The sequence below is a fragment of the Hemitrygon akajei genome, chromosome 12 (assembly GCF_048418815.1).
Source record: "Hemitrygon akajei chromosome 12, sHemAka1.3, whole genome shotgun sequence".
Taxonomy (NCBI): Eukaryota; Metazoa; Chordata; class Chondrichthyes; order Myliobatiformes; family Dasyatidae; genus Hemitrygon; species Hemitrygon akajei.
This window is the reverse complement of record NC_133135.1, coordinates 28085163-28098187: the sequence shown is the minus strand read 5'-3', so window position 1 is coordinate 28098187 and position 13025 is coordinate 28085163. Positions and strand designations below refer to the sequence as shown.

Genomic DNA, 13025 nt, shown 5'->3' with positions numbered 1-13025 from the left:
AATATACAAATTAAAGGTAATAGCAAATTTGAAAAAATAAATGTTACACAAAAGTACTTTTTAAAATGACAAGTTAGACAGTAAAAATATTTTTCAGAAATTCACTGAATCTTGTCTATGAATTCCTATCTGAAGAAATCTTGAACAAAATGCACATTACACAGGGACCAGCAACAGACTGGAAATAGATTTTCAGGGAGGCCACAAGTCTTTGACCAAGTGCAGCAAACTGGTAAACTCAAAGGCATAAGACTATGTGCTGAGGAGCACTGAAGTTGGGTATAGTCACCATAAAGATGTTTTGCAGAATATTCACTGTTTAGGGCACTCTTGCCATTGCATTCTAATTTGTTTAAATCTGTGTTAAAGCACCCTGTATGTTTGCTCAGGGCTTTTTAAAAAAAATTACTTTTCTAGAGATACAGCACAGCAACTGGCCCTTCCAACCCAATGAGCCTGCACTGCCCGAACACACTCATGAGACCAAGTAATCTACTAACCCGAAGTGTCTTTGGAACTTGGGACAAAAGTGGGGCATCCGCAGGACTCTTGTGGAGAACATATAAACTCCTGGCAGCAGCTGGAATTGAACCCAAGTTGCTGGTACTGTAAGAGCGTTACACTAACTGCTACCATGCCACCCCACAAGCGATAGTTGGTAACATTAGTGCTAAGTATTGCTAAGTAAACATTTCATGTTAAAGACCCTTCATCAGAACATTCTCCAACCTGAAATGTCACCTGTTTCTTTCCCCACAGATGCAACCTAACCTGCTGAGTATTCGGTTTTCCCACATTTTCTTTTTTTTTTGTTTTAAATTTCTGGCATCTGCATTTTAAAATTTTTATTCAATTGTTCAAGTTTGGCCTCATTCAACCATGCACATATATATTGCTAAATGAGAGCAAGGTGCACAACACTGTATATATAACTCACATACATAACATGAAGAAATATCACCACAAGTACGGTACTAATAAGGTGCATATACAAGTTAAAAAGTCAACCGCATAATGCTACTAGCACTTCAGACATGCTGAGACCTGGGTTCAGGCAGGGAGTTCAGTAGTCTTATGATTGGGGAGGGGGGAAGAAGAGCAAAATAGCTGTTTCCCACCTTTACAGTGTTTGTCCTAATGCCTCAGTACCCCCTGCCTGATGATTTGGGGGGGGGGGGTCAAAGAGATTGTTGTTTGTTTAGTGTTAGCCAAATCCATGGAAATGGAAGTCCTCTAGAAACCATTGTTTACAATTACAAATGAACACTTTGATTGGAACATTAAGCGGACATTCCAACTGCCCTCACAAATACTCAGAGAACTCACCAACTCGTTTCACTGTGCACTCTTCAACTAAACATGGTAAAAATGCTACTTGCCTCTCAACTTACCTGTGGTGGTTCACGTCAACGGGCATAATCTCAATCTCTAAAGGAAGAGTCAAGACAAAAATATCCAAAGTGACGACAAGGTCATCTAGATCAATCAATTTGACTGGGAAGTTCTCCAGGCAGCTGATAATTTCACCTAAATGAAGAAAATTAAACAAGTGAAAATATTTTCTGTTCAATGTAAACGAAAAAGAGACTGTGAGGAAATAAAGGAATTGCAAGAACTATTCTTTCAGGTTAAACAGGAGTTGAACATTATCCCCAGAATAAAGCAGCCATTTTCCTCTTAGTGAACAGCTTTTAAAAAAAAAGATTCATAGGGCAACGCAGCACAGATAGATGTCCTCAGTCCAATGAGTCCATGCCAAATATGGTGCCCACACGGCTAGTCTGAATTTCCTGCACTTGCCCCATAGCTCTGTAAACCTGCCCCCTCCATGTGCTTCTGAAATTATACTATTGTAACAGCCTCAACCACTTCCTTTGGTAGCTCGTCCCATTAACTCACCAATCTCTGCATGAAAGAGTTGACCCTTAGGTCCTCTAACTCTTTTCCCTCTCACTGCAAATCTAGTTTTGGACTGACCACCTAACCCCACCACGGCAGAACAGATTTTTACCATCCACTTTATTTACCAAGATAACAGTAATGAGATTCATCTGTCATCAACCAGCTTCCATCAGATACTTAAGTTGCAAGATGGGACAATAGAAGAAACCTTGCATTAAACCAAATGGCTAATACAGTTATACCAGCTGTTCATATGACATTGAAGCAATCAATGATGTGAATTGGCCAGTTATCAACCAAGATAGCCTGATTGTACAGCACTTGGAGCCACAATTACTATGCCAAATGACAATCTAGACTTCCAGTCAGAGCTCTGTTCATTGGCATCACGTTATCCTGAAGAAATGACAGATAGGGAGAAAAGTGAAAGGATGAAATAAAGAGGATGGCGATTAGAATAACGGTAACATAGACCACCTTGACTGAAGGCTGTCAGGAAAATGGAATGCTTGGTGTTCAAGAAGTGAAGCACAAATTAAGAAATAAGCAAGTCACACAGGGAGGGAGATGATGATATTCTAGAGCATATTATGATTAAAGAGGAGATATTAAATGTCTTAGGCATAAAGATGGATAAGCACAAGAGATTCTGCAGAAACTGGAAATCAAGAGTAACACACAAAGTGCTGGAGGAACTCAGCAGGTCAGGCAACATTTATGAAGGGGAATAAACAGTCAACATATCAGGGCAAGACCCTGACTGGAAAGGAGGGGTCAGAATATGAAGGAGGGGAGGATGGGAAGGAGTAGAAGCTGGCAGGTGATAGGTGTAGCCAAGTGAGGCAGAAGGTGGAATTCCATTATGCATAAAAATGGATAAATCTCTGGGGTTTGAAGAGATGTATCCCAGGCTACTACAGGAGGAGATAGCTGGGATGCTGACAGACTTTTAAATCATCATTGACTGGAGGACAGCAAATGTAATTTCTTTAGTCAAGAAGAACGGCATTGATAAGCCAGGTAGCTACAAGGCAGTGAATCTTACTGGTAGAGAGGCCAGTACTAAAGGTTTTGAGGGACATGATCAGAGTCACATCATCAAGGTGGCTTTGTTGTGACATCCTATCGGACTACTCAAATTTTTCAAGGATGCTACTATATAGATGAAAGCAATGTGATTGATGGAATTTAGTATGGTATTTGATGAGGTCCTGCATGCAAGTCTAGAACCACTGAGATCAAAAGCAAATTAGATTCAAAACTGGCTTAGTAATAGTAGGCACTGTGACAGTAGAGGGTTACTTTTGTGATTGGAAACCTGTGATCACTGGCATATCACAGGGATCGACACTGGGATATTTAAGGTTTGTAGCATACATTAAGAACTTTTCAATTATGAAGAAAGCAAGGCAGTTCCTCTACTTTCTTGGGAGTTTGAGGAGATTAAACATGACAACTAAAACTTTGACAAACTTCTACAGATGTGTAGTGGAGAGTATATTGACTGGCTACATCACAGCTTGGTATGGAAACACCAATGCCCTTGAACTGAAAATCCTACTAAAAGTAATGATACGGCCCAGCCCATCCCCACCACCGAGCACTTCTACATGAAACGCTGTTGTAGGAAAGCAACGTTCATCGTCAGGGTCCCCCACCACCCAGGACAAGCTCTCTTCTCACTGTTGTCATCAGGAAGTTTGTACAGGAGCTTCAGAATTCAAACCACTAGGTTCAGGAACAATTATTACCCTCAAACATCAGGCTCTTGAACCAAAGTGAATAACTTAAATCAACTTCACGCCCCAGCATTGAAGCGTTCCTACAACCCATGGACTCACTTTCACGGACTCTTCATCTCATGTTCTCAATATTTATTGCTTATTTATTTATTATTATTTCTTTTTATATTTGAACAGTTTGCTGTCTTTTGCACACTGGCCAAACCCCCAAGATGGTGCGGGCCTTCCATTGATTCTGTTATTGCTATTATTCTATAGATACACTGAATATTCCCATAACAAAATAAACTGATGGGTTGTATATGGTGATATATATGTACTTTGATAATAAATTTACTTTGAACTTTGAATGCAGGAGATAAAGAGTCATACAGCACAGAAACAGGCCTTAAAGCACAACTGATCTATGCCAAGTAAGATTTCCATCTAAGCAAGTCCCAACTACCTGCTTTCAGCATATACGCCTCAATCTTTTTTTTATCCATGTACCTGTCCAAGAACCTTCCAAATGTCGTTAAATGTACCTGCCTCAAACACCTCCTCTGGCAGCCCATTCCATATACTCATCGTCTACAGCGTGAAAAGGTTGCTCAAGTTCCTATTAATTCCACCTACCTTATCTTAAATCTATGCCCTGTAGTTCTCTATTTCTGAACTCTAGAAAAATAACTGCATATGTTGACCCTATTTATGCTCCTCATGACTGTATATGTCATGAGTAAATTTGCAAAAGGACACAAAATCCTGCAATGTCACTGAGAGTGAATAGTTTCAGATATAGATCAGCTGGTAAATTGGCTAGAGCAAAAATGTATGGAATTAACTCTTGATAAGTGTGTAGTGATGCACTTTGAGAGGTCAAGTAAGAGTGGATCTACATAATAAAAGATAGTTGTATAAGGAATGAACTGTACAAATCCAAAGATGCCTGAAGGTGCTAACACTGATAGATGAGGTGCTAAAGTCAACATATGGAATGCAGGGCTTCATTAGCTGTGGCATAAAGTATAAGAGCAGATATGTTATGGTATAGCTTATGAAATATTAGGTCAGACCATATTTCGAGATTGTGCGCCCTTTTGGTTGCCAGAGTTTGGAAAGGGTGTGATTTCTTTAAAGGAGGTTCAGAGAAGTCATAGAAAGATGAAGCTTGGAAACAGGCCTCTCGGCCCATCAAATCCATACTGACAATCAAAGACCCATTTACACTAACTCTAATCTCCCTACATTCTATCAGCTCATGCCCAATTCTATCATTCACAATTAACTTGCACGGTGGGGGAATTTACAGATGCCTACTATTTATAAACTTACTGACCTACACATCTTTGGGATGTGGAAGGAAACTGGAACATCTAGAGGAAACCCATGTGGCCATTTAGAGAACACACAAACACCACCCAGACAGCACCAATGGTTGAACTCAGGCTACTGGCTATAAGAGGCAGTGCCTCCACCAGCTGCGCCACTCTAAGAGATTCACTAGGATGTTGCCTGGGATGGAGTATCTCAGTTAGGAGAGATTGGTTAAGCTAGCTTTGCTTTCTTTGGAGTAGAAACGGTGCAAAGTTATAGATAGGGTAGGGTAGATGGTAGTAAACTTCTCTCCCTAGTAGGGACATCTATAACCAGAAGGCATGCTTAAGGAGTTAAAAGTTTAGAAGGGATATAACAAAGGTGGTAGTTGGGATTTACAAATCATTGCATGAAAAATGATGGAAGCACAGACCAGCATTTATCTAGAGGAACACGACTTATCAGGGCAAAGAAAGACCAAGAACTGGTACATAAACTTACTATAGGTATGTACTGAAGGGGCAGGCTTCTATGCTGTATGACTTCTGACATTATTATTTAAACTTTCCTTCCAACCTTGAGTTCTTTACTTACCAAGGCAAGTGGGCAGTGATTCCACTGGTATGGACTCCACTGAAAATGGCCCATGGCATTTTTTTCCACTGAGGGAACAAGTAAGATGAACAAATAATGGTGGCATCTCCTGATCAGGAAAGTCTTGTTCATTTAAAGAATCGCCCCCAAGAACACTGAACGAATCATCATCTCTATTTACTGTATTGGTATCCGAGAGCGAATCAGCATCCTGCAATTCTCTGTCAGATTTTTCCCTATATTCGACCTCTAAATCTGGATCGCTCTCTGTCACTACACAGCATCCTGATGTACTCCCTGCAAAGACATAATATTTAACATTTTAAAGCTAGATAGCAGTTCTTACTTGAAATAAGTATTGGCAATTGCTTGTTTTTAAGTACCAAGCTCAGGAATTGTGTATTAAAATCATATTTTTAGAGAAAGTCTGGCACAAGGAATTAAAATTTATCACCATAATCTCAGGTTGGATATGAATTATAACTTAACTATTTTAATGGATAACATTTTTTTTTGATGATCTTGAAAAACTTTATCTCAATTATGAGTAATTTTCAGCCAGTCCCTCTCACAAAACATTCAAATAAGTCTCACCCTGCCAACCTACAAGGATAGCTGCCACAGGAATACAAAACATCATGGCACAATAGAAAATGTTTACAACTTCAACTGAAGTTAAATTGTAGATATAGTTTGATCCACAGAATTGCAAGACCACAAATTCACTTATCTTCTTGAAAGGACACTCTTTATATATAAACAGCATGCTGTACCCATCTCACAAACAAGCACTGAATTTGCAAATCCATGCAATATATGTGGTTATCGATTTTGAGAACATGAAAATTCATTGATCAAATATAGACACTGAATTACCAGAGACTCCCAGATCACTTTGCATCCAACCCATACTTTATCCAACCTGGAAATGATAGATACCAACAATGTGTGCAGTATCTGGAATAAGCTTAATTCCCAAGTTCAATAATATACTTAGTGAGAAACAAACAACTAAATTGATGCTTATAACAGGCAATGAAACCATAACACATTAAAAAATTCAGAACATCTCACCTTCCTCCCCTGCCATCTCCAGCTCCGAAAGATCATTATCCTCACTCTGTTTTCGTTGTCTTTCATCCTGATAATTCTCTTCCTATAAATTTCAGGACAAAGTGCATTTTAGAAAAACAGGAGTCACAGTTACAGTTCTTGTCAAATCAGTCATAGATATCCACTTCTATACACAGAAGATATATGGCTATTGAATTAAAGCCACTATCCTGACTATCTATTTGATTTACAACCACAGGATCATTACTTCTACTTGCTCAGTTGGCATTCCAATCCTGAAGACACTTTAACCTTACAGCCAAGTTCACCAACCCTGCTAAGCTACTGAACTAGGTGCTAAACAGAAATTTCTCCACAGAGACCTATTGCAGAATGTTGAAGATGTCATAGAGAATGATATTTTTATAGTATTAACTGCTGCACCACAGTGCCTTTGTTTGGAGTCATCACAGTCATGCTTCTGAAGGTCCTCTGTTCACGATGGGTATTTTACTGAGGGTTAAAGCAATTGCAAAGCAGACATCAAAATTTAAGCTTCTTGAAAACGTCATAAATGAGGAAGAATGCAAATAAGTGCTGTTTGCCTTTTTTAAATTCCAAAACAACTTAATATCACAATGTATAAAGTACTTCTAAAAATAAACAATACATATATACAGCTATTCAGATCTCTGAAGAGAATTAATCTAAATGTAAAATATCTCAAGGTTGTTCAGAAAATTTAGAGAAGGTTATTTTCCCTTTCTCCTTTACTATTTAAAATCCAAGGCTCTAAAGAACACAAATGGTTGTTAAGAATGTTGGACTTGTGAGGTAGTGTTGCTTTCCAATGGATGAGTCATGATGTTAATTTACACATAACCATGTGGGATAAGTACAGTGTAATTACCATGCCCATGAAACAAACTCCAGGATAAGTTAAAGCAAAACAGTATAATAGCTTCTATTTTAAGAGGTCAATCCTATTAGTAAAAATAAAATGCTTCCATTGAAGTCTTGGTTAACTTATGATCATTGAGCACTGCCAATGTGAACCTACTTGTTCTCAACAACGCAGCCTCTTTCATGTCTCATTCTGATGGCTGTAGTAGGAACCATATAATACAATTTACTAACTGCGGTGTTAATCTGCTGTTAGTATCATGATATGGAGCTTAGCACAATTTTTTCAAAATCTCCAAACCAATGCCCTATTATTGTGCATGCGCCAGGTCACCACAGACTTGCCTCTTTCCTTGTTGTGGGAGAACAGTAAAAGAAGTAATAAGGGTTTGAAGGCACTGTCTTGAAATGCTGCCGTCCAATCTCAAGGAACTTGTCCTGCAAAGACAAAAATTTAAAATAAGGTATTGCCACATGCTGGAGATTTAAATGAAAAATATGAACTTATCTTGGCAGTTTTTAGTTTTGAAATCTGCATTTTAAAACTAGTTTCACATTGTGAAAAACCATCAAATGAGCCATGTCAGAAACAAATTAAAGTAAAAACTAATAAGCTACATGTTTGTCATGTCACCGTAGCCTAGCACTCTAGATTAGTTACTCCAGATTTGCTGAATGAGATCACATGTTAAAAGGTTGTAATAATTACCAAAAAAAAGATGCAAACATGAGGTTTGTGAAAGTTCCAGAACATAATGGAGTACCAGTAAAGAAAGAGAAAGCAGCATACATGAGCAGTCTAATAAAAAACATTAAAGGAGAATGGTGCATATAAGTAAAGATTAACTGAAGTTAGTTTTACAACAAGGGGATTTGAAAGGGCAAGCTGCAGAAAAATTAGGAAGGCCAAGTATTCTATAAATGGTGGGAGTCAAAGATAGTGTTGTTCAGAAGACGTATGTAACATTGTACAGGAATCACTGAAAATTAACATGTAGGTACAACAAATATACAGAAAGGCAAATGGTAGATTGGCCTTTAACACAAAAGGATTTGAGTAACAATGACTTGTTGCAACTAGGTATGACCTGTTGTGATCACAAATGAAAAACAAATCTCGTCTCCCCAACTAAGAAAGGACACGCTTGTGATTGATTCTTAGAAGGGTGAGTTTAGCGAATGTGGCAAGATTAACCATGCTAGGCCTGTATTTATTTAACAGAGCAAGAGGTGCCTGCAGTGCACTGCAGGAGAAGGACATGATGGACACAGTGGGGTGGTTCCCCGAGCAGACCGTCCAGTTCATCTGGCAAAATACCTCATCGCCAGACCTCACCAACAGGCACCAAGACCTCGCCTGGCTGGCAGTGAGAGGGGCCCTCCCACTCCGATCCCTCCTGTACACCCAAAACATCGTCTCCACACCCCTCTGCCCACAGGAGGACTGTAGTGAGGAGGAGTCGGTGACCCACCTCTTTGCACACTGTGGGTTCGCGGAGAAGGTGTGGAGGAGGATGGAAGGGACAGTGTCGAGATTCATCCCCAGCAGCTGCATAACAGAAGACTCTCTGATCTACGGGCTGTTCCCGGGAACGCACATGGAGACCAACATCCGGTGCTGCTGGCAGATCATCAACTCGGCGAAAGATGCTCTTTGGTCGGCCCAAAACCTGATGGTGTACCAGCACAAGGAGACGTCTGTGGGAGAATGCTGCCGACTGGCACATTCTCAGCTGCAGGAGTACATGCTGAGGGACGCACTCAAACTCGGTGCAGCCACCGCAAGGGCCCGGTGGGGAAGGACCACAGTTTAGGGTTCTTCTCCCGCAGGAGTTGAGGGGTAGAGGGGGCGGGGTATATACCCCTAAACAAGTGTATGTAAATATGGAATAACAGAGTGCCACGTGGGTGGCGAAAAGTGTGAAAATGTAAAGACAGCAATGGAAACAGTTGTAAAGGATTGAAAGTCATCGATTGGTTTATTGTAAATAATTTATTTTTGAATAAAGTATATTTTGTTTAATAAAAAAAAAACAGAGCAAGAGGTGATTTCACTGATATGTGCAGAATACTTAAAAGGTTTAATACAGGGATGACATTTTACTGTTGGTAGGTTATCAAGAGCCGGAATCAACCTCAAAAGTATGGGACAAGAATAAATTAATAAATTGCTTTACAAGTAGGCAATGAGCCTTTAAAATTCACTATTGGTAAGTAGTCCTGCTTCCTTTTACACTTATAACTTTAAAAGTATTGTTAAATAGTGTGATAGTTAGCTGTATTGGGGCAAAGCGTTCTTGCATAACTAATACTAGTACATTAAATTAACTATATAGCATGGAGCAGGTGATGTGTTACTGCTGCGAGATGTGGAAACCGGTAGACCCCATTGAGGGACACGGCGACTACATTTGCAGCAAGTGTTTGTTGCTCGAGGAACTCCAGCTTCATATTGATGAGCTGCAGTCCGAGCTTCAGACACTGCGACACATCAGGGAGGGGGAGAGTTACCTGGACTCTGTGTACCAGGAGATAGCCACACCTAATAGATTAACTAATGTAGATTGCAGTCAAGCACAGGATGGTGTGGCTATGAGTGAGGCAAGTAGGGGAATCCAGGAGGTAGGACTGGAGGAGATCCAGGCCTTGCTCTTGTCCAACAGATTTGAGGCTTTAACTCCCTGTGAGGGCAGGAGCGGGGACTGTGGGGAGGATGAGCAACCTGCCCATAGCACCGTGCAGTGGGGGGCCATTCCAGAGGGGGGAGTCAATTGAAATGTTGTAGTAATAGGGGACAATATCGTCAGGAGGATAGATAGGGTTCTCTGCAACCGAGAGCGAGAGTCCCGAAGGCTATGTTGCCTGCCTGGTGCCAGGGTTAAGGACATCTCTTCTGGGCAGGAGAGAAACTTGCAGTGGGAGGGGGAGGATCCAGTTGTCTTAGTACACGTCGGTACTAATGACATAGATAGGACAAGGAAGAAGGTTCTGTTACAGGAATATGAGCAGCTAGGGGTCAAATTAAAAAACAGAACCTCAAGGGTAATAATCTCTGGATTATTACCAGAGCCACGAGCAAATTTGGCTAGGTTAAATAAAATTAGGGAGTTAAACGCGTGGCTCAAAGACTGGTGTGGGAGAAGTGGGTTTTGCTTCTTGGGACAATGGCACCAGTACTGGGACAGGAGAGAACTGTTCCAGAGGGACAGGCTTCACCTGAACCAGACTGGGGTTAGTGTCCTGGCGAATCATATAACTAGGGTTGCAGAGAGGTCTTTAAACTAACTAGTGGGGGGGAGGATTCTAGAGAGCAAATAATTAAAAAGACAATGGAGAAGGTAATGGATGTAGGTAAAAGTGGAGGAATAAAAAGACAGAGTGTGTCAGGAGGGGAAAGAATGTACGGAGATAAGCGTAAAGTTGTACAAAAGGAAAAGGTAGGAAATAAACATATTTGAAAGTCCTTTATTTGAATGCACGTAGTATTAGGAATAAAATTGATGAGTTGACGGTACAAATAATTACGTATGGTTATGATATTGTGGCAATTACGGAAACATGGCTGCAGGGTGACCAGGACTGGGAATTAAACATACAAGGGTATTTGACAATTAGGAGAGACAGGCAAGAAGGAAAAGGAGGAGGGGTGGCTATGTTAATAAAGCAAGAAATCACTGCAATAAAGCGAAATGATATTGGCTCAAAGGATCAGGACAATTTGGGTAGAAATAAGAAATAGTAAAGGGAAGAAAGCAGTGGTGGGAGTAGCCTATAGGCCTCCAAACAGCTGTAACTCAGTTGGTCGGAGCATAAATCAGGAAATAGTTGGGGCTTGTAATAAGGGAACAGCTGTAATTATGGGGGATTTTAACTTTCATATTGACTGGACTAATCAAGTCGGACACAGCAGCCTTGAAGAAGAGTTTATTGAGTGTATTCGGGATGGGTTCCTTGAACAATACATTACTGAGCCGACAAGGGGGCAAGCAGTCTTAGATCTGGTCCTGCGTAATGAGACAGGACTAATAAAAAATGTCCTAGTAAAGGATCCCCTTGGAATGAGTGACCATAACATGGTCGAATTCCATATTCAATTAGAGGATGAGAGGGTTGGATCTCAAACAAGCGTACTGAGCTTAATAAAGGAGACTATGATGGTATGAGAGCGGAATTGCTTAAGATGGATTGAGAAAATAGATTAAAGGGTAGATCGGTACTTGATCAGTGGTGTATATTTAAGGAGTTATTTTACAACTATCAAGAAAAATATATTCCACTGAAGAAAAAAGGGTGTAAAAGAAAAAATAGTTATCCGTGGCTAAGTAAAGAAATAAAGCAAAGTATACGACTAAAAAGAAAGTTATATAAGGTAACTAAATCTAGTGGGAAGATTGAAGATCCAGAAGCTTTTAAAGATCAGCAGCAAATAACAAAAAGATTGATTAAGAAGGGGAAGATAGATTATGAAAGTAAATTGGCGAAAAACATAAAAGCAGATAGTAAGAGTTTTTATAGTTACATAAAAAGAAAAAGGGTGGCTAAAGTAAATGTTGGTCCCCTAGAAGATGAGACCGGGAAATTAATGGTAGGGGACATGGAGATGGCGGAAATGCTGAACAAATATTTTGTATCAGTTTTTACAGTAGAGGACACTCAAAATATCCCAACACTGGATAAACAGGGGGCTCTAGGGGGAGAGAAGCTAACTACGATTCAAATCACCAAGGAAATGGTACTTGATAAATTAATGGGACTGAAGGTGGATAAATCCCCTGGACCGGATTGCTTGCATCCTAGGGTCTTAAGGGAAGTGGCGGTCGGGATTGTGGATGCATTAGTGATAATTTTTCAAAACTCGCTGGACTCGGCAATGGTCCCGGCAGATTGGAAAAATGCTAATGTAACTCCTTTATTTAAAAAGGGCAATAGACAGAAGGCTGGGAATTATAGGCCAGTTAGCCTAACATCTGTGGTTGGCAAAATGTTGGAATCGATAATTAAGGAAACAGTAACAGGGCATTTGGATAAACATAGCTTAATAGGACAAAGTCAGCATGGCTTTACAAAAGGGAAGTCATGTTTGACAAATTTGTTGGAGTTCTTTGAGGACATAACATATAGGGTAGATAAAGGGGAAACAGTGGATGTGGTGTATTTGGACTTCCAAAAGGCATTTGACAAGGTGCCACACCAAAGATTATTACTTAAAGTAAAAAATCATGGGATTGGGGATAATATTCTGGCATGGGTGGAGGATTGGCTTTCTAACAGAAAACAGAGAGTTGGGATAAATGGATTATTCTCAGACTGGCAGTTGGTGACTAGTGGTGTTCCGCAGGGGTCGGTGTTGGGACCCCAACTCTTTACAATCTATATTAATGATTTGGAGAAAGGGACTAAGTGTAACGTATCGAAGTTTGCTGATGACACAAAGATGGGAGGGAGTGTAATGAGTGCGGAGGACATTGAAACCCTGCAGGGGGACATAGATAGGCTGAGTGATTGGGCAGACATTTGGCAGATGAAATATAATAC

General features: G+C 40.2%; 1 protein-coding gene across 6 annotated transcripts in view; it reads right to left on the bottom strand.

The window, feature by feature from the left end:
* szt2 (SZT2 subunit of KICSTOR complex) overlaps positions 1-13025 on the bottom strand; it is a 242331-nt gene that overhangs the window by 137325 nt on the left and 91981 nt on the right. For all 6 annotated transcript variants that reach the window (XM_073062784.1, XM_073062788.1, XM_073062786.1 and 3 more), the window contains exons 30-33: positions 7832-7928; positions 6609-6686; positions 5535-5831; positions 1392-1527 (exon numbers count right to left, since the gene is read on the bottom strand). In XM_073062784.1, coding sequence (XP_072918885.1) covers positions 1392-1527; positions 5535-5831; positions 6609-6686; positions 7832-7928 — 608 coding nt within the window. The remainder of the gene's footprint in view (positions 1-1391; positions 1528-5534; positions 5832-6608; positions 6687-7831; positions 7929-13025) is intronic.